Source organism: Pleurodeles waltl, chromosome 2_1 (genome assembly GCF_031143425.1).
Source record: "Pleurodeles waltl isolate 20211129_DDA chromosome 2_1, aPleWal1.hap1.20221129, whole genome shotgun sequence".
Taxonomy (NCBI): Eukaryota; Metazoa; Chordata; class Amphibia; order Caudata; family Salamandridae; genus Pleurodeles; species Pleurodeles waltl.
The window spans coordinates 460770637-460797358 of NC_090438.1; the positions used below are offsets into that span (position 1 = coordinate 460770637).

Genomic DNA, 26722 nt, shown 5'->3' on the forward strand with positions numbered 1-26722 from the left:
TTCAGCTCGAATAGCCCCAAAGCATCATGATAAATGCAGTCCTTAGAATGAATTTGAATAATATTTCAAAAAGTCTTTCACCATAAATGGGTGCAGCAAGTGTTGTAACGTTGTAGAAAGTTTTTCACCATAAGTTGGTGCGGCGAAGGCCGTATCTCCGGACACGTGTTTCTGGCTTTCGGCCGTCATCAGCGGAGAGCAAAGTGTGGCAGACGAGGTTGCTTGAAATGCCACCTAATTGTATTCCCAGGTTTTTGTACCAATCAGTAGGCGCACAGGTGCTTCACCAGAGCTCGTCAGCTCTAAGGCTCACGGGAGCCGTTAAATACACAATCCAAAAGGGAGCACCCTGTCTTATATTTCAGCTCGAATAGCCCCAAAGCATCATGATAAATGCAGTCATTAGAATTAATTTGAATAATATTTCAAAAAGTCTTTCACCATAAATGGGTGCAGCAAGTGTTGTAACGTTGTAGAAAGTTTTTCACCATAAGTTGGTGCGGCGAAGGCCGTATCTCCGGACACGTGTTTCTGGCTTTCGGCCGTCATCAGCGGAGAGCAAAGTGTGGCAGACGAGGTTGCTTGAAATGCCACCTAATTGTATTCCCAGGTTTTTGTACCAATCAGTAGGCGCACAGGTGCTTCACCAGAGCTCGTCAGCTCTAAGGCTCACGGGAGCCGTTAAATACACAATCGAAAAGGGAGCACCCTGTCTTATATTTCAGCTCGAATAGCCCCAAAGCATCATGATAAATGCAGTCATTAGAATGAATTTGAATAATATTTCAAAAAGTCTTTCACCATATTGGGTGCAGCAGGTGCTGTAACGTTGTAGAAAGTTTTTCACCATAAGTTGTGCAGCGAATGCCTTATCTCTGGACACGTGTTTCTGGCTTTCGGCCATCATCAGCGGGAGCAAAGATGTTAACCTATGGGACAAATAGGCCTTGCAACAGTGAAGCCTGAATTTTACAGCATTTCACTGTTAGGACATGTAAAACACAAAAGTACATCTCCCACCTTTAACATACACTGCACCCTGCCCATGGGGCTACCTAGGGCCTAACTTAGGGGTGCTTTACATGTATAAAAAGGGATGGTTTGGGTCTGGTAAGTAGGTACACTTGCCAGGTCGAATTGACAGTTTACAACTGCACACATAGATCCTGCGGTGGCAGGTCTGAGCCATGTTTACAGGGTTACTCATGTGGGCGACACAACCAGAGCTGCAGGCCCTCTAATAGCATTTGTTTTACAGACCCTAGGCACTTCTAGTGTACTTCTAGGGACTTACTAGTAAATCAAATAGGCCATTCATGGATAAACCAATCAACAATACAATTTACACAGACAGCCTATGCACTTTAGCAGCACTGGTTATCAGTGGTAAAGTGCTCAGAGTCCTAAAGCCAACAAAACAGGTCAGAAAAAATAGGAGGAGGGAGGCAAAACGTTTAGGGATGACCCCGCAAAAAGGGCCATTTCCAACACTGACTTGCCTAGGCATTCTAACAAATCACTTAATTTTTAAACTATTTTGTTGTGAGACATGAGATGTGCATTCTTTGATAGAAAGTGAAAAGAATTGTCCCTTTGCGATTTTCAGAAAATGCTCAATATATTTGATGATATGACAATGTAATTTTGTTAAAAGTAGTTGAATTTTTCCAAAATGCTTTCAGTGGCACTGGAAAAATAATTGGCTTTATGATTTTCTGGGAAGTTTTGTTTATTAGCCTGGTTTTTGACATTGTGAGATGACATATCTTTTTGTTTGTGGCAGTTTCTAATATCTGGATGTCAAACCCACTAGGACAACTTTGGTTACTGCTGTCCAGTGGGATTCTCCTGGGTTGCCTGAGCAAGCAATACTGATTTCAATCCTTTGGGTTTCACCAGGCACTTTCACCGAAGTGCCCATCTTTGCTACAGTACAAGCATTTGTTTTTCTCTCTTGTGTTTTTGGCCTTTGATAGACGGTCTCACAGGACACCTTTATGCATAGGCTTACTTATCTCTCCTATTCTTCACCCTTCATGTGTTCTTACTAATCTTGATGATCTTGGATTTTTGTCTCCCTTTTTTCTTCATTGGCGACCAGTAAACCTAATGTCTAAATTGTCCACAACATTGATGAATTTGGGGCATGTATCCAGCAGAACGACTGCTTGGGGTACAAGAGCCTTTATTTGTTCTTTCAGGCATCTGTAGAAAAAAGATTAACTCTTCTCCTCTGACCGCTTAGCCTCTGCAGTCAAGCACGTAAAGATCAACAAGTACATCACTAGATCATTCTTGCATTATTTGAGGTTGAACAGTACTGTACATAAATAACGTATAAAGTTTCTCTCCTTGATTGTGTTGTAGTTCTACAACAAGTAGATATTCTTTTCAGCCACATGAAAGGACCACTTGGCTCTACTACGTCCCAGTTTAGATAGTCTCTTTTCATTTTTTTGTCAGAAAGGATATGGGAAGCGTAGAAAATGAAATACAATTGGCACTAGTTCATGACTTCCTGCTATCACCACTCAAATTTTCTGTGGGGCATAGATGCACTGGGGTAGGTATGACCAGCTGGATTTGGGAAGCAATCAGTGACAGTGGGGATGACATCATGCCTGGAGTTACATGGGACACATGAAAGGTTGTGCTTCTCAATGAGCCTTAATCCTGCATTTACTGTTTTAGGCATGTCCCACTGATGATGATGGAGCTGAAAGTATGATTTTCATCTCTTGAGCAATGAAATTGAAGACATTCAAAAAAGTAACATTTGAAGGACGTAATTTTGTGAACCTGCAATCATTTAATTCCTGATCCCTTTATTGGAGTAACTCATTTGTAATCTGTGTTTCCCTGTACACATATTCTCTGCATAAGTGTATTCCTTTTTCCATTTATTTGGCTTTCTGTGGAAAACTATGACAGTTGTGCAAAGTGAACTGTGCAAGCGCATAACAAACAATCTTCCTGCGCACAGTTCTTAGATGTATACTTTTATGAATATGGTTCAATCTGCAATCTAAGTCTGTTCAAAGGTACTGTACCAGTTGTCAATTGCTACTGTTTGCATTCTGCAGATCCTACTCTTGCAGCATATGCAATGTGGATTATATGTATCTAATATGAACATTGTGCCTTAGGATGGTGGGCTTGTGAACTGTTGCAGTTTCGGAATTTACATTGAATTGGTAATAGATGAAAATATTTAGGTGCATGTGGCATCCAGTATGTAAATCCCCAAACTAAACTTGTTTCTACCTCAACAGGCCTCCATCAATGAACGCTTGAAACAGTTGCAGGATGCCCATCGGGATTTCGGACCTGGCTCGCAGCACTTCCTCTCCAGTAAGTGAGTACAGCTTTTAAACCCCTCAATCCAGTTAGGAACCAGCTTGTGCCACGAACAGAATGAAGTACAGATTCCACAGGCCACTCCCAAGGGTACAACAATCCACTGTCTGCTTCTTTTTCACATTTCCCCACATCAGGTTGTCTTCTTTGGTAAAGGCAAGGTGGACACCTTGCAATTTGTTCATGAACTTCGATTCACCATAACGCCAGGGATTGCAAAAGTGACCTCGCACACTCTTTTTGACCACAGTGACATCAAAGAAAGTAACATCATAAATAACTTTTGATCCTGAATCCGTATAAATGATGTAACAAGACCTTTATCCTGATGAAATGATATTAATAGACTTCACTGAAGCCTACTGTGTGCCTCAAAGAGAAAATGTACAGCTAAGTCACAGAGAGATGCCGGAAAAAAAAGAGATTAAAAAAATACTAGTGATCAGGCCCACTAATACTAGCAATATATAGAGACTATACATTGCATATGAACTATGTCTTTAGCTTGAATTACCCCTTTTTATACATAATAGGTTTTGATATAATCTCTTGTACAGAGCTATCACACTTGTGAAGCATAGAGGTGATGATTCTGTTCAATAACATTCTTTCACATTCACGTTAAGGGACTGTGGACTGTGGTAACAGTTTAAAGAAAATGTGTACTTTTTGATTTGTTTAATTTAATTTTGTATTATAAAGAGTGCACACTCTACTTCTGAATGTATTTATTTTTAACTGAAAGAGTAACCTCCCGTCCTCCCCCCGGGACAGGTAGGAAATAAGTAGTGTTCTTCAAACAACATTTACCTTCTGTGCTTGGTACTGCTATTGCCACCTTTGAGGCAGGGGGTCACAAAAACAGTGCTAGGGGGTGCAAGAGGCAAGCCAGGGATTGACACATGCAACACTTGGCAACCCCTTAATGACGTCCATGCCTTTGTTGGAATCAAAGAGAGACCTTGCAATTTTCACTTGGAAACAAGTGCATTAATATTGTTTGATTTGAAGTTAATAATCATAAAATGTGAAAACATAATTTCTGTAGTATTTCATTTTTTTCGTAGAATTAGAAGTGAATGCATGATCAAAGAAGGCAGGAAATATACAAATTGATTGGCTTGACTATTCATGTCTGAAATCTAGGGTTTGGCAGAAGTTATTGAATGGTGGAACAAGTGTGTTAGCCAATCTACCAGCACTTTTTCAACATAAACGATATAAAGCAATTTTCAAATCCTCACACATCCCAGTTTCCCGAGCCTTACTCCTATAATATTCAAATAATGCACAAAAATGTCATCCAACATCCTTTCCCAGATACACTGCTTTCTTTTTAACATCTTAAGCTGTAGATCCACCTGCTAAGTCTTTGGTTCTAGTTTTACTCGAAACTGAGGCCCAGATTTACAAAACATTCATGCAACACAGGACAGCAAGTAAAGTTGCTGAGCTGCGTTGCATAAAAGCAGGACTGCGCCATATCTTCTAAGAAGTGGCGCAGTTCTACTCTCCATGTGCTGGCGTACTTCTGGCAGCCATTCTCTAGTGCAGGCACCTTTGACCCATAGTGCAAGGTTTTCTGCATTGTGGTAAGCAGAGGTTTTGTACAGGAAGGGCTCCTTTCCTCCTAGAAGGCAGCACACATACACAGAGGAAAAAATAAGAAATATTACTTCTTTTTACACCTGCCTCAAGGAGGCACAGGATTTTGGCGCACATCCCTGTCTACTACTCTTTATTTTGTCAAAACTTATGGGTGGGTTTGTTATAGGGATTGTGTCAAAACTCATGGATGGTTGTACGAGAATGCCCATGTACCACTCATGGGATGTCCCCTTGATGCAAAGTAGTGCAATGCAGTACATTGCTCTGTGTTGCGTTACGTTTGGTTACAAATATCGCAGATCATGTTTGTAAATATCAACTTAGACTTTGCATGAGGCCTGCATTAAAAAGTAACATAAACATGACACAAATTCTTTGTACAACTGGGTCTTATTTTCTGGACATGTAGAAACTTATTGACCAATTTTCTTTCTGGTCAGATCAAAGGAAGAGGAAAAATCCACTAAACAGGTAATGATGTTAAACAGCTGTATTAAATTACATTTGAACAGTAAACATGGGCAGATAGACAGTGATATGCAGCTCTTTCTATGCATATAACAACATGACCATATTATAGAGGAATATAGGGTTGTCTTAGTTGAATTCAAGTCACATCTGATATACTGTATGGAGGAAGACTGCACTGGAAAGGCTTACAATTCTTTATAAGCTTCCTGTAGGGAGAAGAGAACTATGATTTTTTTGTCAAACTTTATTGGGTTTTTCAGGGCACAGTAGCAGACTTATACATTGCACGTGTCAGAAGTCAATCGTAGAAACAGTACATGACTGATGAGTTACACGGTTTTCACATATTTAAGGCATCACCAATGCAATACACAGTGTAGTTAGTCCATAATCAACTTTGTATACTTAAGTGTTGACTAGTGTCGATAAACATCCCCCCCAAAGGAAACGAAGGCTAAAGAGAACAAAGGAAAATAAACAATGACCATATTGATCACACGTGGGACAAACATGCCTATTATCTAAATTTGTGATGAAGGACTGAGCCATGGGGGTTGCACCAAGGGGGTATGGAAGGTCAGAGCGGTAGCCTGTGTAAAAGTGAAAAAGATGAAGGGCTCTTGTATGGCTGTGGCAAGTGGTAAAGGAGAGACCTTCGGACAGATAATTAACAAGAGCTCCCTAGAGGTATTCAAAATTCTAATTTGTGCCTTGGAGGATATCTGTCATTCTTTCCACTATTTAACTCTGACAGAGTCTAGCATGTCATTGCGATAATGAAGGTGCTAGAGCTTTTTTCCAGTTTGGCTGCATATCCACATGATGGAGCGATCACTTGAGGATTGATGGCGTAGGGAGTCATCTTGTACTGCCAGGAGCATGAAGATCAAGATGGAAGGAATGGGGTAGTCCAGAATAATTTTGATTTATGCCAACATTTCAGTCCAAAATGGTCTAATAATCAGACAGCCGGACCAGATGTGTTGAAAGTCCCCAACTAGACCACATCCCCTCCAACCAAAATCCAACACGTTAGGGAAGATCTTCTTCAGTTTAGCATGGTAGAGATACCAGTCATACAACATTTTATGGTGTGCCTCTCTGAGTCCTAATGACTGATTACATCTTGGAATGTCATTTCGCAATTTCTGCTACTCTGAGTCTGAAACTGTGGTATCTACAAGACCGTTCCAGAATTGAACATGGTGTGGGGTGGTTGGCGGGAGAGTTTGAAGTAGATGGGCATATAAAAAGACATTGGAGCCTTTAGTGCCCATCGTCTGCTTCATAAATTACTCAATAGGTGTAAGGTCTCTTATGGCTGTGAAACGCATGTCAGGGTGTAATGCCCAATGTTTTAGTTGAGTTACCTTTTGGTATCCAGCAACTCAAAATCCCACTGGCAATTTTTTAAAGTCAATAATTCCCAACTATGAAAGAGACCTGAAATCATGAGGCATCCCCCTAGCCCCCCATTTATCAAAAGGACCTGGTGTCAAAGAGAGGGGTGGGTGGATTGAAATGTATGGGAGGATAAGGGGAGGGGAAAGTGCTCTATCCCAGGAACTTTGTAACTGTGTCCCACACTCTAAGCATAGTGTAAGTTGGTGTGCTAAGATATGCGTTGGGGGCCTATCAGCTTTTGGTTTCCATAGGGATCTAAGCCCTGAGTCGTTGGTAGATGACTGCTGTAGATGTCTGGGTGGCTTGTAAAAATAAACCAGGGGCAGCGTCACAATATGAGACTTGGCTGTAGTTTTTTTCAGGACACAAGGCCCCCATAAATTTTGCATACTATATGGATGCCTAAAGTTGACGACAACACAGTCTCCAGCTATATCTTTCCTGGAATGGCCAATCCAGTCCACTCTCCAAACTATTACAATTTCTTGAATTCTTTCAGGATTGACGTCCCTATTTATATTTAGCCAATTAGTCACTTTTTCCGTAGAGGCACCCAAGACTCCCCCTGGTTGCTTTCCAAAGGCTGCATCCCTGCCATACTCAAACACAAGGACTCGCTTCCGGAGGCAAGTTCAGAATCACTGGGTTAGACTCTACACTCACATGGCTACTTCCAGAAACATTATTAACCATATGTACTTGATTACTCAGTTTATGCACGGGATGATCATTACCTGTAACATTACCATTGTTATTACAAACTATTCTCTACTCTGCGGGCCTAAACAGTCATACTATCAGTTTCATCCTCATGCTGTATAGGTGAAGTATGGAGAAGGGGTCCAGTAGCTGGGCAAGAAGCCCTAAACTGACAGTGGTCTCCTCTGCCCCCACGTACGCTGGTACCCTGAGACACGCTACTCAGCAGTCAGTCCGGTCCTACTGATTCAGGTGTGTTCACTGAAGCTAATTGTATTTTTCTATGGCATCCTACCTGTCCATTATTGGTTTTAATTTGGCTTCTAGAATAGCTGACAGCCTGTAATGTGATCCTCTGTAATAGCACTCACTGTTGGGGGTGCACTCAAAGCCTCCTTAGCCGCTGTGTCACTCAACTGGGCTTCCGCCCCGGTGCTCGAGCACACTGTCTCTTTCTTTTAGTTGCAGGCTCAATAGTGGGGTTGAAGCTTTTTAAATTTCATGGGCACTTGTTCGATACCCTGGGTAGCTACAGGCATTACAGTCATTAATGGGCCTGATATTAGTCAGGAATCAGGATGTTCTGCATCTCTTTCCTGTCCAACTAAGCACGCTTCCCTAGGGATATTATCCTCCATAAGAACAGTACTGCCCCTCAGCTCAAATGATAACCTATACTCTTTTAGAGCAATTTTGTTCAAAATCACCCCAATCGCCAGTTCCAACATGATTTCAATGCTAGTAGGTTTTTGCAAAACTATTTCTAGTAGTCCAGTACAAACCGTTGATTTATGTTTGCCCATTTTCAGTCAGAATGTACACAAGGGGCAAGGCTTCCCAGTTTGTCTGTGACTAAATTGAATGCCTCAGAAGGATGGCCCAGTCCAGCCTCCACCGGCCACGGATGTGCGCAGACAGGCCTGCTCTTGGCCCTGTCTTCGCCTGGACACGCACCTGAGTGCGTCCCACATTGTGGGTCGGGCAGATTAAGTTTGAGGCCTTTTGCGGCTCACAGGTGCGGGCGGCCCCTCCTTTTAATCAAGCTGATGAAGGCTTGGACATGCAGTCCCCCATGGAAATCCAAGCATCCTGTGCCACGGGTCAGGCAGATGACTTTTGATGTGTTTTGAAATCCAAGCATCCCGTCTCAGTCATACTTCAATGGTGTCACACCTCCGGGACAGGAATTAAGCTTCTTTTATACATCTTAAGACAGTCATTCTGTTTTCTCTATCCCTGCAGGACATGTATCCTTTATGTTGTTCCTTCTGATCTGGTTTCGAGACACCCTGTAATATCCCTACTACATGACAGTTAGTTGCAGATACGCAGAATTGTCTGTGACCCTGCAGAAACAAGAGTTCTGAAATGAGCTTAATTAAGCCCCATCAACAAGGCATAAGGACTCAGCATATTAAAGGTGAACAACAAGGTGGGATTCTGCATGCAAACATGGAGATGGTGTCAGTCATTCTGCAACACCCACAGGCAACAGACTATGAATGTTATTTTTTTTTTTTAATGGTCCTTATTGACATTCATATAAATCAGTAAAAAAAATACAAGTGAGCAATGCAGTTATCCGCTGTTGCAGATATCAGTATCCACTCATGTTGGTGCACGGGTGTCCATTGTGTTTTTACGATGTAGCAGCGTACATGTATATTCTACTGAAGGAAGTAAGCAGGCATTTGAAAAGAGGAACAAATCTTATTATGTTTTGACTGTTTTGTTGTGGTGTGCTCAGTTATGCTTTACTTATATTGTTCTGTATTAAGGTATTGTGTTATGTTTTGTTGTCTACTTTACAGATACCAGCAAATCCTTCTTCCCTTGTAGACAAAAGCAATACATTATTTTAAAGCTCCAATGAGAAACAACTATTTATCAGTGTCTAAGATGGTAAACTAACTTCAACCATTTAAGACCCTAGAATGATACTCCAATGATTTCTGTGATGCAAAACATATTTGATCTGGGAAGTGAAATTGCTTTACTTTCTGAAGTACTTGGCACCATAGGCCCTGGAAACCCTTTAATGAATATTATCCACTCCACTACTTGGCAAAGAGAATTATCATAGATATATTATCACTTTGGATATCCTCCTATGAACTTCTCCGTCTGGGAGGTGGAGCCTAAACCCAGCAAAGAAGGGAATTACAGTCTGCTGAGCTGGGAGATTTCCTGCTTTTACAGGACTTGGCTGTGGAAGGTGTCTTTTGAATCATATCATAAATCTTACCTTCTGCATCTTCATGTGTACCTTATCAATTTCTCTTGTGAAGCCTCTATAATTTCCTGAAGAGAAGTAGTGAAGTTCTTTGAGGTACAGCCATCCACCTCCTTCCAGTTGTTGTATGTTATAAGCTTGCCCATTGTATGTTCTGCACAATCACTTTTCACTAGGATTTGTACCTCTTTTGAAGTGCCTGCTTATTTCCTTCAGGAGAATATACATATATGCTGCTACATCGTACAAGTGTGATGGACACCTATGTACCAACATCGGTGCATACTGATATCTGCAACAGCGGATAACTGCATTAGCCTCTTGTATTTTTTTAGGGTCGAGCCTGCGTTACTTGCGCTCGCGCATGCGTATCGCAGCAAGACTCTTTTGTATTTAGAAAAGGGTTCGGAGCCCTGTCAACTTCACGTCAGTGTTTTTTATTGGTTCGTGGGCTTCCCTAATAAAATCTGCTTGCTTTCATTAGTCGATGGCACGCATATGTCATGCCTTTTCCGGTGGCTAGCCCTCCTCGAGCGCATCGACCAAGTACAGAAAACATGCGAGGCTCGCTGTTTTCCATCCGGCTTGTGGACTTTTTTTTCTCTAATTTAATTTAATTTATCTCGCTTGGCAGAAGTCGAGCGCTTTACATACTTGATTTCACTTTTTCGGGTTACGTACATAAATGCACTTTTGCCCGATAGGTGAAAAAGTCGGGTTAGGAGTTTACAACGCGATCTGCTCTAACATGAGCACACGCGAGACCCCTTGCATTGTAAATGCTTGTTACTGATTTGTATAGATGTCAATAAAGACCTTTTAAAAAAGTTAAACATCCATAGCCTCTCTGTTGTCTGTGGGTGTTGCAGAATGACTGACACCGTCTCCATGTTTGCCTGTGGAATTTCACCCTGTTGTTCACCTTCAGTATGGTGAGTCCCTATGCCCTCTTGATGGGGCAGGGATATTAAATGTGTCCTGAGACCAGATGAGCAGAAACAACCAAAAAGGAAACCTGTCCTGCAAAAATAGGGAAATCTGAATGACTGTGTCTTAGGATGTATAAAAGAACTCTAATTCCTGTCCCGGAGGTTTGACACCATTAGAGTATGACTGAGATGACGAAGGGTAATGCAGGATTTATTGTGGCTCCCAAAAGCAAGCATTATATTCATGTTACATGACAAAAGGGAATGCAAATACAAATACAATATTCTCCCTGATTCTTTGAGCTGGAGGCTTTTTCGAAGGGCACAAAAACACTAACACATGCAGCAGAGAATAGTTTGCTTCAAAGTGTGAAAATAAAAATAGATAGAAAACTGAGCTTTCCAACCAGAGTAAACATTTGATCACCTAGAGAAACCATGGCAGTAGGCCGGCTCATAATGCCATGGGAGGTACTCTGTGGGCCGCCGGGCTGGAGATAGGCATCTCCAGCCTGGCGGTTCATACTGCCATGGCGGTATGAGTGGAGAAGTGGCAGGTTGGCTGCAGGCAACCCGCCAATCTCATAATATGGCGGTATGTATTGCCAGCCTGTTGGCGGTACTACTGCAGTATTAACCCGGACTGCCAGGTCATAATGACCCCCATAATTTGCATAAATAATCAAACATAAGTAAAAATAATTCTGTATCTATTTAAAAGAAAAGTGTATTTAGCACCTCTTTCTGCCTCACTAAGAAAAACAGCCCTAACTGTTTTACAAAAGTGATTAGATTTGGTAAAATGACAATTTTAACTGCTTACCGGTGTTGATTACAAAATAGTTGCAAAAATACTAGTAATGAAATGTAAAGCAGGAAACCGCAACACTCTTTCTATACCCACAAAACTTCATAAATTGAGAGGAAAACTGCAATGTTGGGGTTTACTTCGGTGTGCAGTTTTGATCTCCAAATATTCCTGAACCTGTTGCCTTGAAGGCAGAAAAGGCCCCAATAAGTAATGAAGGAAAATACCATTTCAAATGGGAGAGATCACAATCATAGTTAAGGTAGTGACCAATCAGATGACAGTACTATATTGATGGAACTGGTCTCATTTGCCCTGAAAGACCAGCTGTCCACCAGAACCCTCAGAACCTACCAAGAGTTTGACAGCCTACTGATAGCAATGCCTTTCTTCTGTTTTACACATTCTCTTATCATAAACTAGACACTCCTCAAATTCCACATTCTCAGTTTTCCCTGTTTCCTGCAGGGATGCTATTGTAATTTGGTTTTCAATCAAATCTCATTTCAAGAAGTTACTTTTAATGCCTGTTATATTCTAAGACAAGACTCACACATGGTTTCTATCAGGAAGTTAAAGGTTTAGCCCATGCATTCACAGGATTAGTTGCAGCTGCAATGAAAATGTGTTATTTGTAAGGGCGGGTAGGTACCTACACTTAGCAATAGGCCACTAACCTCCACTAAGGTCCAGTTAGGTCTCAGTAAATTAAACCCAGCTCAGCCCCTGGTAGCTTGGCAACGAGCGTCAAGGCTTAACTTAGGAGACAGAGTGTAAAGCATTCAAATATCACAAAACAGTAATTAAATAAAACACATGAAACAGTTTAAAAATCCAAAACCAATTTATAAAAATAGATTATCTTTTTATCTTTAAAATGACACAAAAATGAATAAAATCGGATAAGGGGAACCGGAATATGAATTTTTAAAGATTTTTTTTTTTTTTAGCGCCTAGAAACAAGATGGTGAGGCAGGAAGGGGGAGGACTGCCAAACTGGTCTTCAAAGGCAGAGAAGGACATTTGGAGCAATCAGCAACACCCCCACATCCTGCAACCCCAGACAACTAGGAGCCCCCTTGATTAGATTAGGAGAGGGCAGGAGAGGGGTGTGTTTATGATTTTTATCCACACCAGTGGGCGGGCTCAGCCAGATGTAACCTCCAAAAATCAGATTCAGCCATGATTGATTTTTGGAGAATGTTGCCTCCTGGGATTGATTTTTGCCACACTTCCCAGGAAGTGGTCATCACAGGGGGAAGGACCCTGCACCTGATTGGAGAACCAGGACCCCCCTGCTTTTCACCTAGGAGCAAGGATAAAACTGGCAGACCTGCACCCACACCTCAGATCCCCATCAGATTCCAACAAGGAAGAACCAAAGGAGAAGAAGAACTGCCCTGCTGGACCCCTGGCCTGCACCTGGAACCTGCACTCAGAAGGGCTGCACCAGCTGCACACTTGGGCTTCACCACAAGAAGGACTTTGCCTGGCTTCAACTGGTTCAAGGAGGGATTCCCTATTTGCTACAGGTGAAAAATTGCTAACCAGAGTCCCCTGCACCAACTCCTGAAGAAATCAACCAGCTGACCACTGCCCAGTGGACAAAAAGGAGTTTGTGCCAGGTGCATTCTGGGAGTTGTAGTCCGCACCCCCAAGGACCATCTCAGAACTTCTGGACCCTTGGGGTGAGCTGTGGACCTCAAAATAACCTTAAGAGGACATCTGGGAGAAGCCCCAGAAGTTTGGGGACGTTTGGAGAACTTTTGTAAAAAAGCTCCCTAGTGGGACCGACCCACCGCGGCAACTCTAGCCGGCTTCCCTCAACCGCGACCCGGCCTGATTTGTTGGTTCGTCCCGGTAAAGAAAATCTTTGAAAAAGAGACTAAGTGTGAAGGTAAACTTTTAACCGAGGCCTCCCGCGGCCTGTAGCCGAGCAGGGCTCCATTGCGGTGTGCCTTTAACTTTGACTTTGCCCCGGTCGAGGTGCAACCAGATGACCCGATTGGCGCTTTTTGTTTCTAGGCGCAAAAAATAAAATAAAAAATCTTTAAAAATTCATATCTCCGGTTCCCCTTAGCCGATTTTATTCGTTTTTCTGTCATTTTAAAGATAAAAATATGATCTATTTTTATCAATTGGTTTTGGATTTTTAAACTGTTTCCTGTGTTTTGATTAATTACTGTTTTGTGATATTTGAATGCTTTACACTCTGGCGGTCATTCTGACCCTGGCGGTCAAAGACCGCCAGGGCGGAGGACCGCGGGAGCACCGCCGACAGGCCGGCGGTGCTCCAATTGGGATTCCGACCGCGGCGGTAAAGCCGCGGTCGGACCGGCACCACTGGCGGTCTCCCGCCAGTGTACCGCCGCCCCATTGAATCCTCCAAGGCGGCGCAGCTTGCTGCGCCGCCGAGGGGATTCCGACCCCCCCTACCGCCATCCAGATGGCGGTAGGGGGGGTCGCGGGGCCCCTGGGGGCCCCTGCAGTGCCCATGCCACTGGCATGGGCATTGCAGGGGCCCCCGTAAGAGGGCCCCTAAATGTATTTCACTGTCTGCTGCGCAGACAGTGAAATACGCGACGGGTGCAACTGCACCCGTCGCACAGCTTCCACTCCGCCGGCTCGATTCCGAGCCGGCTTCATCGTGGAAGCCTCTTTCCCGCTGGGCTGGCGGGCGGCCTGAAGGCGACCGCCCGCCAGCCCAGCGGGAAAGTCAGAATTACCGCCGCGGTCTTTCGACCGCGGAACGGTAACCTGACGGCGGGACTTTGGCGGGCGGCCTCCGCCGCCCGCCAAGGTCAGAATGAGGGCCTCTGTCTCCTAAGTTAAGCCTTGACGATCGTTGCCAAGCTACCAAGGGTTGAAGTACTTCTGTCTTTTCATGATTATCCTTGTCCTCTTTTTCAATTCATGACCATTGAAAGGTTCCTGGATTCACATCTTTGTTAGCAACATTCTCCAGAATGTTTCTGCAAGTACGTTGGAGATTTTCATTACCTATCTTCCTATCAAGGCTAGCCTCCAACATATCTTCCACAACACCATAAGACTTAATGATCCTCTTTGCACCAGTATTTCCCCTTTCCATGCCTATCATTTCTGTTTGCACCATTTAATCACATCCTTTAGAGTCTAAAGAATTGACTTTGGCATGTGTTTGACCTTCTCGCTCATGTCGATTGAAATTATGAAGAGCAACCTCTTCCTCTCTAGATATTTTGAGCTTCTCTACTATTAAAAGTTGCAATATAGCTGTTTACTGGTCGATAATATGGTCTCAGTCTTTAACCATTTCAGTCAGAATATTGAAATTTGCTTCCAGAATGTGTTGAATTGCCTGCATCATGGAAGACCCTATTGTAGGGTCAGTTCCTGTCTGAGGTATCGATTACTACCTATTTCTATATTCCTAATAAGTGAAAGCATTGTTTCTTCCAGTGACATAAAATTTTCATGAAAAGATCTGTCATGTTTGGAAAAGAAAATCATCTAAGTTTTGATGACAAGTTAATATAGGGAGTAGTATAATTTTATCAGCATTGAGTACAGGGCATGATGCAATTTTTGCCTCAAATATTTTGAATTGCCAGATAACATGATCAGAGGGCACCTCCTCTTGATCCTTTTGAACTAAATCACATGGCAATGATACAAGAATCAAATTATCACTAATAATATTGTAAACAGCATTCTGCTTTGTCTTCACGGCTACTTCTTTACATAGAGGTGTATTACCTGCATTATTACATTTTCTCCACAAGCTTTGTTTTCTTCCTTAACTTTATTTGCTGTAACCTTGGTTGAATTTCTTCTGATAGGATGAACTTGATTCTCATATCATAAGATTGTTATCTATATGGAAATGAATTTCAGCTTGAACTTTATGTTGTGATTTTTTTCCCACAATTGAGTTCTGAGTCATCTCTGCTTGTTGAATTATCTTTCTCTCATTTAAAGACATTAAGAGGATTCTTTGCATCTGTATTGATAATCTCCAAAAACCTCTTCTTCAGCAACTGACCTTTATCTTATTTCTTCCCCATGTGAAACTTTCTATATTCATCTGGCATAGATTTGCGATTTAGTCCTTTGTTTTTGTTTATTGTCTCCCCAAAATAAATCGTGATGGTAGTTTTCACGATCTCAGAATTCCTATTCTGGATAGATTTTCATAAAGGAATTTGGTTATTATATTATAAAACATATATGAGGTATTCATCATTACCTCTACAGTGGGTTCAAACAAAGTAACCCCATTCGATTCTTTGGCCCCGATTCTAGAAAAGGGACACCAATCCTTATTCTCTGATAGTCCCAACTGTTTACTCATAACACACACATTATTTAAGGAAGAATTTATATATGATGATTCAAATGATCCAAGTGATTTGGACAAACTCTTGTTCAGACATGCTTGAGACTCAGACAGGCAGTTCTTATCATTCTTCATCATCAAAGTTCATAGTCAATGAATTATGTTGTGACATTACTAATAATTTACACTTGATTTTACCTTTCTCTTTTTTAATTTATTTTTTACCTTACGGCTCTCAATGGACTTATTTCCAGACCTCCACTTCTCCTTAAACTCTTTTCCTGATCAGAAAAGACCTATTTTAAGTGGTGGAGATTGCTGCCTTTGTATTCACCTTTCTTAACTTATGTCTAACCATGCTTTTATATTTTCTAGGCATTTCTTTTGTGATCTCTTTTGGCTTCAACAAACTTCTAAAGAAATCCCAGAACTAATATTGAACTCTTACTCCCTGACCCCCAAATGGACCCCCGCACAATCTTCCTACAAAGGCTTGAGATTATTAATAATTCATGAAGACCAATGAAATACAAAAGAAACCCAAATGGAGAATCCTGCATTGGAACAGTTTCTAGTACACATTTACAGCCACTACACCCCTAGGGCAGGCCACCCTAGCACCATGTTACAGCACCCCAGCCTCCCACACCCAGCCTGTTAAAATACGTATAATGGTGGAGTATGGACAGCACACCTAGTAGGGCCACGGGGGCATGAATGCCCAACTGCTTTTGCAGGGGTTCTATGCCCTCACTATTGATAATAGAATGCACCACCAGATAGTGCTCACCTTGGTCCTCTACTCACTTGTCCTCATGTGCTCAAAACCCTGATGGGCAACTCTTGAGTCTGAATTGATCCTGAGTTGGCTGGAGTCAGCTGGAGTAGAGGCTCAAAATGACCTGTGGTTCCCTCCAGACTTCAGCTACTCCAGTACCACCGGTGACTCTGGTGAACACTCCATTGAGGACTGGGAGGAAAATGGCACGGCACTCCAAGACTGCACAACTGTGAGTCGAACTGAGCAACTGACACCTTGGCTGCAAGTCAAACTGCGGCATCCCAGAGCCCCAGGGCTCCCAACCTCAACTCACCCATCAGCTCCCTGATGGTGGCAGAGAAGGGGAGAGTGGGCCTGGGGTGTTGGACAAACCCGCAAATGAAATGGGGGAACACAGTCCGGCATGAAAGGGCATGAGCACAGCCAGCTGCTTCCGCTGCTCCAAGTGTTCTGCAGAGGCACAATCGTAGTCGTCTATGCATCTTAGATCATTTATCCAGTTCCTCCTAGTGTTAGCACGATGCAGGGCGGAACAGCACTGCAAACATGCTGTTTAAAAGTATTAAATTATTTAGAGATCAGCTGCAGAAGACTGTCCACACAGGAACCATGAAACAGACACAACATAAAACATCATGCTCAATGTGCAGTCCTTCTGTCAGCTGTATCAAATCCTTCTCTACAATTCTGACTGGCAGTCTCACAACCAAACTAGAATAATAAAAATTCCTCCCCTACAACCCACACAGCATTCCTTGCTATGCGGGGAAGAGGTGAAGTTATAGATATAAGATGTCATATTATTCATTAACATGTATGAGAGGCTGTATAATGCTTGAAATAGAATTACAGGAATCCAAGTACTCACTATCCCAGAGTACCAGTTTACTTGTGAAAAGTGCTTGTGGAGTCCAGATACTCACCCTCCCAGTGTACATGTTTACTACTGGAAAGTCCCAGTACTCTTCCATTAAACGTATTACATTGCTGCTGAGAGGTACGGGTACTTTATATCTCAAATGTAAGTAGAGGAGGTACCTAGGCCCATATTTATACTTTTTTAGCGCCGTATTTGCGCGGCTTTTTGACGCAAAAGCAGCGTAAACTTACAAAATACAATTGTATTTTGTAAGTTTACACCGCTTTTGCGTCAAAAAGTGTCGCAAATGTGGCGTTAAAAAAAGCATAAATATGGGCCATAGTGTCTGACAGCTGCTTCCCACTTAAATGACTGGTGGCATAGGTGGGATACCAGATAGGTGTTGCTTCTCTGACCTTAGAAATTGCCTGGTAAGCACATGCTGGCCATAGAGTCTTACAAAGTGTGTTGCCAGAGGCTGCATAATGAAACACAACTGTCCTGATGCTTAAAGACATGTGGGGGGATACACACTGGTTGAGTAATGAGTCCATCAGTGAGTTAAATTGGTGCAGTCATGAAGAACAATCCACAGTACATAATTTCACTAATTGGCAAAGGGGAGTTCGTGGCATTGCTGGACTTAAGGGATGCTAAGTTTTATGGGCATATCAGAAACTCTCATTATGATGGAGGACTCACCATTGTTGATTCCACCTGTCCAGTCTTCTAACTCATCATCTGGGACAAATCTGCTTTCCAGTCATTCGAAGGCAATTCTTGAAAGAAGATCTCTGGCAAAGTGCCCCGTTGTGGGGTCCATGGGGCATTGCAGCACCGGCCCAACACAGGGCAGGCCCGATGGTGAAGCATGCCACCTTTTGATGGGTGATCGCAATTGCTTGTAGAAGCAGATACTCCTAATGATTCCTCCAGGTCTCTAGCAGGTCACCTGGTGAGGTACACCGGAACAGTATATTCAGGTTGAAGTTGAGGTAACAAACAATTTTGTCAATATTTCACTATTCACCAGAAATTGAGCTTTTCATCCATTTTCCTGCTCCAATTTCAGAGGAGGAAAGAACTCTGCTACATTGTATGAATGTTAGCTACCGTTTAAGGTTTTGGAATTAATTATGTTCATTAGGGAAATGGGGTAGCCTTTTGTGACAGTTAGTGCAGATGGGTTAGGTCCAGTACTGCTCTGGCCTACAGTAAGGCAATTCTTGAGTGCATTCATGGAAGACCTTCTAGAAGAACGGCAACCTGAAGGATTCAGATGTGAGGAGTCCTTTTGTTTAAATGTGTGCTAGACAGCCAGAGGGGCGATTCCTAAAACATTTGTTCACCACTATTATTTGGTAGATGGCAATCTTGACTGAGATAAAGACTATGGTGGTCATTCTGACCCTGGCGGTCTTTGACCGCCAGGGCGGAGGACCGGGGGAGCACCGCCGACAGGCCGGCGGTGCTCCAATGGGGATTCCGACCGCGGCGGTAAAGCCGCGGTCGGACCGGCACCACTGGCGGGCTCCCGCCAGTGTACCGCCGCCCCATTGAATCCTCCACGGCGGCGCAGCTTGCTGCACCGCCGCGGGGATTCCGACCCCCCCTACCGCCATCCAGATCCCGGCGGTCCGACCGCCGGGATCTGGATGGCGGTAGGGGGGGTCGCGGGGCCCCTGGGGGCCCCTGCAGTGCCCATGCCACTAACTTGGTAGGGGTTTGCAGGGCTAATTTAATTGCTGAAAACAGCAGGCTTCATTTCTGGGAGGTGTGGTCACCTCAATGGTAAGGAATTGTGATGAAAAAGACTGGGACTAGGATTAATAGAGATTGCAATACTGTAAGTAATTGAAACATTACATTATTTAAGAATAGTGCATGGTGAGCACTGGTTTAATTTTCATTTTGCTCTCTCTGTTCACAGCCTCAGTCCAGGTTCCCTGGGAAAGAGCTATTTCACCAAACAAAGTGCCCTACTACATAAAGTGAGTCTGTCTAAACTCCGGCAATGACTGTCATATTTGTAATGCTTAATGTTCTCATATATCTTTTTCTAATTGTAATTTCTTTTCTCAGCTCTTCTTAAAAGGAACATACCTTTTCACAATTAGAATTGCCAGATATGCAGTTGGGTTTTCGGATATATGAATGAATTCACCATCTAATGAGGTCATAACATTTTATTGATGCGTTTTTGGCTTGAATGTGTTTTGTTACACTATATTGATGTTTTGAGACTCTAAAAGGACTGAACCTCAGTGACTAATGTAACTGATTTTATTATAATACATGTACAAGAGGTGACTCGACTAAATGAATATACTTCAGCCTTGAAAAAGTTCATAGGCTTGTAGACCTTAATGAAACACATGTCAGATGATCAGCTCATCTGAACAGGTTCACATTTCCTTGTTTATACTTTAAATAAGTTGAATACTCCATTGAACTAACCGTGTGAATAGAAAACATGCAAGTCAAAAACTAATTAATAAGAGTTTTATGACATCATTGGACGATCAGCAAATCCAGGTGTCTGTGAAGTGTATATGATCTAATTACCTACTGATCTCGTAAAACACCATTTACTTATTACACAAACCTTTATGATGGGGTTTTCCTGATTTGCCTTTTATGTCTATCATGTGTCTTTGTACGTTCATTTAATGACCCCTCCTTCGTTATCAGTAAACTGCAAGTTCTAAAAGTGAGAACTATTCACAACACTGAACAGCGTGTTACATAACTCATGTCATACTTTTTCTATGTTTCATTTTGTTGCTTTCTGATGTTTCAGCCACCAAGCTCAGACCACATGCTGGGATCATCCCAAGATGACAGAGCTTTACCAAACCTTAGGTAAGTAAGTGCACTGTATGTGTGTGCTCTGTCTTTTCGTTTTTCTTTCCTTTCTGTCCCCCTTTACTAATTGCAGTTTTCATTAAAGGAAGATCTCCTGATCCAGGACACTAGAGTAATTCCCGTTGGGTTGTTAAAGCAACAGCTTACTGGCTTTGCACACAAATATTATCTGCAAGTGGTTAAAGCCAAGGAGAGAACTGTGTTAGATTATTGGGGGATGGGTGTAGACCCGATAGATGAGCTCATGATTAGCATTTGTTTAAAGTCTTAGCAGAAGTGCTAAAATACTAAAAACTCACCCCTCCACTGTATTTCAGAAGATTACCAGAGAAAATCTGGGAAGAAATGACCTAAGACATTAAAGGACCATTGAGGAGGTACAAGGTACACCTTATTTGTTGGCACTTGTTGATTTCGATTATAAGTTGCCAAAAGTTCAAAGGATGTGCAACATCAGTTCAAACTGTGTGAATAGTCTTTTGGAGAATATTTTTTGGAGAGAATGATTCCCACACACAATTCAAAGGGACAACGGAGTGCAATGAAGTGCAGTTTTGTTCATGGGAAGTAGAAGAGTTCTTGAAAGTGTGTGGTACTGAATATACTGAATATATTAAAAAGTGCCTTATAACACCCTGATGATAGGGAGTTTGATAAAGCCCAAAAAAGGAGAAATTCAACTGACTAAGTTTAATGGCTTAGGCTGTAGAAAGAAGTTACAAAATGCATTGATGGCCTCTCAATAAAGAAGGAAGAGTACCTGATGTTTGGGTAAAAATGGTAAATGGAGAAAAAAGGGCATCCAGTTACAAAGGAAGAGGAACAAATACTATGATTAGAAGAACATTAGCAGAGAAACTGTGGTGACAGTGGTGATATGATGAGAATAAGAGCACCTGTTGGTGTGGAGAAATGATCAAAGTGATCAAAGTGTTTGAGCATGTTTCATATGTTCAGAAATGCAGTGAAACATGAGGATGGGAGAATATGGGACTTCGAGCTGGGTTTCGCTATGCAAGGAAGCTTTTGCTAACACTGGCACATGTTAGGGAGAGGGAGAAAGTCGAACTGGAAACAAGAATGACCACCAAATAATGTATTTGCATGTGTCAACATGTGTCAGAAGAAGATTTCAAAGAAAACCTCTGCGTTTGAAATATTTGAAAGAACTGAGTAGCCCACGTATTGAATGTGCAGTCTTTGTGTTTTCTTATTCTTTGGATTGATATTCATACATATTTGGGTGGAATCTGAGGTTTATTATTTTGTTTGTTTTACAGAAGAAAGGTGTGTAGTGGCTACTTTCACTTTAAGGTGGGATCCTATCATCAAACTGGGGTCCTTACTTGAGTCAGGACATTCCGAGGCTCTGCAGTTAGGATTAGGCTATGGCTGAGATGGATGCATTACACTCATCTTCATGTTATCTACTAGCTTCAGTCTTTCTTTACCATTGTTAGTTCATCTCCATGCCCCGATTTCACAGTATGGTACACCTGGAACTCTTATGTATAGAATTTGAATTTGAGCTCCTGTGGCTTCTCTCGTTCATCCTCTCCCCTCTCTGCTCCTTGCATGCCATCCTCTCTCTCTCTCCTTGGCATTCTTCTTCTCTCTCTCTCTCACACACAGCACTTTCCATTTTCTATGCAAGGCAAAGCCGTTTCAGAGGACGGAAATATGTTCTCTGTTGTTTTAATTACAATAATTGCATAATGAATATTTGAAAACAGGTTGATGTTACTCTCAGCTTTAATCTTGTTTGTTCGGCCATTCCGATGCCCTCCTGCCACAAGAAGGGGGAAAGACATGACATCACAAAGTGAAGTCATCTGTATTCAGCAGAGGTTTTCTTCAGCGTGTGCTGCCTTGACTGTGAAATATTATTGTGTTTCTACAACTCCAGAAACCGTAATTAGTGTTATTTTGTTTTTCTGCATTCTGTCATTCAGCTGACCTAAACAATATCAAGTTTTCAGCCTACCGGACCGCTATGAAACTCCGGAGAATCCAGAAAGCTCTTCGCCGTAAGAAGCATGTTATCTACATATCTCTATTTTAAGGTTTCAAGCATGTGTTGTTACTTAATGTCCTCGATGAATGATGCTGAGCTAGAGATGTGCTGACCTCACAGGTTACACTTTGAGTTGTCAGCCTGTTATTAGTCTGGATTTCTCTTGGGGGGAAATGAAAAGGCAATATATTTGGAGTAGTGACAGTTTTCAGCACAGTGACTAGATTTAGCTCCTACAAGGAAAAAGGTGGTTGGGAGTTGCAGATTTCAGATTCTGGGGGAGAAGAATTAGGAGGGGACAATTTGGCTGTGCCAATAACAACACTATTCCAAATAATCAATGCATCCAAGTTCTTTATGATTTAGCTCATAAAACATATAAACAATATGTGTAGCTTGTCACACAACAATGACTACGCAAGTGCTTTTTGGTCACTCCCATTGGTTTTGCTGTGCTTTTAAAATTGTGCCAGCATTGGCAAAGACTGTATCAGTGACCACCTATCTTGACAGTGTATTTCCTATGCTCTCAAGATGGCTGCCACATCACAAGGTGCAACATTGTATGAACCAATTTGTTAGCCATCTTGAAGGTATGAAAATGTTATATACTATACTTTCACGGTAGCTATTGCATTGCATCATGCAGTGTTGGCTGCTATTGTGAAAATATGCTAAATACACTTTCAAGAACACTGGCCAGTGCTATTGGTTTTGCTTATGCGAATACAATTGTAAAAGTACCCAGCCTTGGCAAAGTCAAATCAGGGACATTTGTGTTGCAAGAGAGGGTTGGCGGGGAAGTGACATGGGAGAAAGAGAAAGCCAGGGTATGGAAAAGAGAGGCAGAGGAATAGACGGAGGCAGAGGAAAGAGAGTATGACCAGTGCAGCAGCAGTGCTCAGTGTTGGAGAGTCGGAATGAGAATTGAAGGAGAGGGATGGGATAGGGGAGGGTGAGATGGGGGAGTAAGAGAAAAGTGGCGCTCTATGTGCAGACACAGCAAGTGGAAAAAGCAAGTGGCAAGATACTCATTCTCATTGAGTGTTTCATGAGAAATTAAAGTGGAAAAAATAGTTTACCGATTTCAGCAGTGGAAGAATATAACTCATCCACTAAAAGATAGAGTAACGAAGAAACACTCCAGGGGAGTAACAAAGATAAGAATAGGGAGAAAGGCTGTTCAATTAAGTGCAGGGAACAGAGATAAGCAAGAAAGCCATTCAAATCATGAGCAAGATGTTCACCCAAAGTCAGCCCTATGTAGCATTACAATCATTGCTGCTTGCAATAGACAGCTGAAGATGTCTGTAGTTAAACTGCAAAAAAACCAATAACAACAGGATTTTGGAAAGAAACAGTTATGGTGGTTATAAAATCCATGTTTTCTTATGACTCACTCATGTTAGCTTATACATCTACACCCAGGCAACTATCAAACAACTAGTTATTGCTATAACATCCTCAGTAATTTTCAAATTTCTAGTATGTATCTAAATACTAATTTCATCATACTCAAATGTTACTTCAGATTCAAACCACAGTTTGTACTAGAACATGCTACTTTTGGAGCTGCTAAGGATGAGATGAGAGATATCTTCCTATGGAGCCCTGTATAATCTGCAACATCTTTCTAGACAATGGAAAATGGCTTGACATAACCCAGCATTATTTAAAGAGGGCAATATCCCCACACAAAATAAAACAGATTTCCTTTTTTTTCTCCTGGTTGCAATGGAAGTACTATAACAATAATGACCGCTTCTTTTCTCAATCATGGAGGTCTACCTAGCCTCTACAGTGGGCTAGGTCGGTCTCCTTCCCAGTTAGTATAGTGAAGGAGCATAACCTGGCTGCACCAAAATGCTTCTTAAAACATGAGAAAAGGAGGTGGTTATCTTTTTTTTTGTAATGTGTAAAGCAAATTGTTACACACAGTGCATTGACATATATTAGTAAAAGTCCACAACTAAGTTAATGTTTTATGTAAGCCATATTTAATACTCATTTGCAAGAGATGTCTGTTAAAGTATTTTAGAAATCTTATTCTTTATAACCATTTTATATTCAACTTGTTATAAATTTGAAACATATTGAACTAAAGTATATCTGTGTTAATTTTAGCTTGGTTGGAGTAAAGCCCACATTCTTTTTGTATGTTCTAATCTTCAATGTCAAAGCTTGTTATTCCAAAGCTGTAGGTGCAGAAACTAACAGGGAATTTGTTGTGCACGAGAGATAAGAGAGTCTGAGAGAAGCACTAACAGATGAAAGGAGTATCCTAGAATTGACATAGCCTTTGAGATTCCTGAATGCAAGTGTGTATCGAAGTCGAGTGCAGAAGGCTTTGGATGACTGGAGTGTTAAATATAATTGATTTGCAGTCTTGTTTTTCAAATGAGAGTTTTGGTTATGATGTCATCACACCTGGGGAAACTAAGGTTTAAGTGTGCTTTAGTAGTGAGAGATTCAGATTCTCTTTGCCCCTTGGTCAGAGCGGACCTTTTTAATCTACGGCCTCATACTTTCTGTGTGGCTTTATGCCACCTCACCTCTCTCGAACAGAATATTCTACTGAAGTTCTGTTTTCTGACCTTTTCCAAATAGTTTAGAAGCTAGATTCAATGAATCGGCAGGAGAACTTAATTTCAGAATCTAGACATTGTGTACCTTTATTGATCTTCTGCATTGTTGCTATTGAAGCCTTGGTCTTTTATATGTTGCTTCAATTTAATATTGTGCAACGCCTTAACTTTTCATTGGAAATTTTGTATATCTATTCTATGGTTTTGAGACTCACATATGTAACCTTGGCTTGAGTCTGTAATAAAGCTGTTTGAAACTTTAATTTGAACTCTGAGGTTTAATGTGTGACTATTGAATTGCACTGTAATTGATTTGACTAATCTGGAAAATGTATCTCTTCACCCCTGGAACAGGGAAGAAAGATTTATCAGACCACAGGAAAATAAATAGGGCCCCGTGCTGGATCAACAGTAAATCAGCAGTTTCTAAGTATTTCCTAATTGCCACAGTCACTTCCTTTTTCAGAGGATATGTTTTTCTCTCAGAAATATAATCAATTGCACCTTGGTTAAGTAGTGTTGGTGCTCATTGCTTTAGAAATGAAGGGCCCTACTTAATATTGTAGGCCTCAAGAGAACATGCCTGCTTAACAAGTGCCAAGTGCACAATATTTGGAGGATCATTCATATTTGGCCTGACTGTCAAAGCAGCATTAGGTTTCAAGTGGGTGACCTTTACTCAAACTATGGCATCTAATCCTAGCCACCATTTCAGTGCTTCAGCTTCCAGGCAGTCAATTTACCTCTATAATAAAAAAGCAAATTTGTGCTCAATAGGAGTTTCCAGGCACGTTTCATTAGGAGGACCTTTGTTTTTTTCTATACATATGATAAAACCGTTTAACAGGATCGATGCAAAGTGTTTATCAAAGTATTTTATTCAGCCAGTGCCATAAAAGCATAAACAAAATACACACATAAAACCAAAAACTAAATATCAACAGTTATGATTACATGCATGATATACGTAAAATCACAATTAGCTAGGTCACTCGGCCGTTCTACAGAGGCTGTACAGTTGATATTACATAAACAAGAGGCTTAAAATCCTAACTCTCAAAGGCAACTCAGGTGGCTGACATCTGACTCGCTTTTTGCCTCATTTGCCACATGTATAGTAAATAGTGGGATACAGCAAAGTCTGAGCTTTGTTTAGTGCCAGATTTTAAGATACGCAAGGCCTCAGCATACCTCCTTACCACTAGGTTACAGCAAACCGGGATAGGCCATTTCCTTCTGCCCATTTGGTAAGTTGGGCAAAAGAAAAGGGCTTGCCCTTTGGCTTCCTCTTTAGCCCAACAAATGAGGCAAGTTTGACTGACTGACTCAGGCGTGCTCCCCAATTTAACAGTAAAGAAGGCAAGAGGTAAAGTGCTAAACCTAAACTGTAGGTACAGCTTCCTGGCTTGAGGAGGATCGCTCTAATCAAGATACTGCTTGAATATAAAATCATCTTTAAACAGTAAAAATTTGTCAGTAAGACTACCCCGGACATCATACACCTGCGATTTACACATTAAAATCTGCCTATAGTTCCCTTTCAGAAAATATTTACTAGTTGTGGCAGCACCCAGAGGATCATCCCCCAAATTGCCACACCCCATCCTGACCAGAGTGTCTTTCACATACTTCATCCAAGGGAGATTGGATGAGCCAGCAATACCCAGGACTTTCTTTAGCCCTTCACGGTACGACATAAGCTCTAGTGTAGACCAAATATGTTTCCAATAGAGGACTAGCCTAATTCCTATCACCTCCAAAATTGGCCTGAGGCCCAAGTCCAACCCGAGG

General features: G+C 41.8%; 1 protein-coding gene across 1 annotated transcript in view; it reads left to right on the forward strand.

Annotated features, from left to right (window-relative positions):
• The window catches only part of DRP2 (dystrophin related protein 2), a 633012-nt gene that overhangs the window by 412236 nt on the left and 194054 nt on the right, over positions 1–26722 (forward strand). Inside the window, exons 7-10 of the mRNA XM_069213379.1 lie at positions 3273–3351; positions 19398–19458; positions 20268–20329; positions 22285–22359. Coding sequence (XP_069069480.1) covers positions 3273–3351; positions 19398–19458; positions 20268–20329; positions 22285–22359 — 277 coding nt within the window. The remainder of the gene's footprint in view (positions 1–3272; positions 3352–19397; positions 19459–20267; positions 20330–22284; positions 22360–26722) is intronic.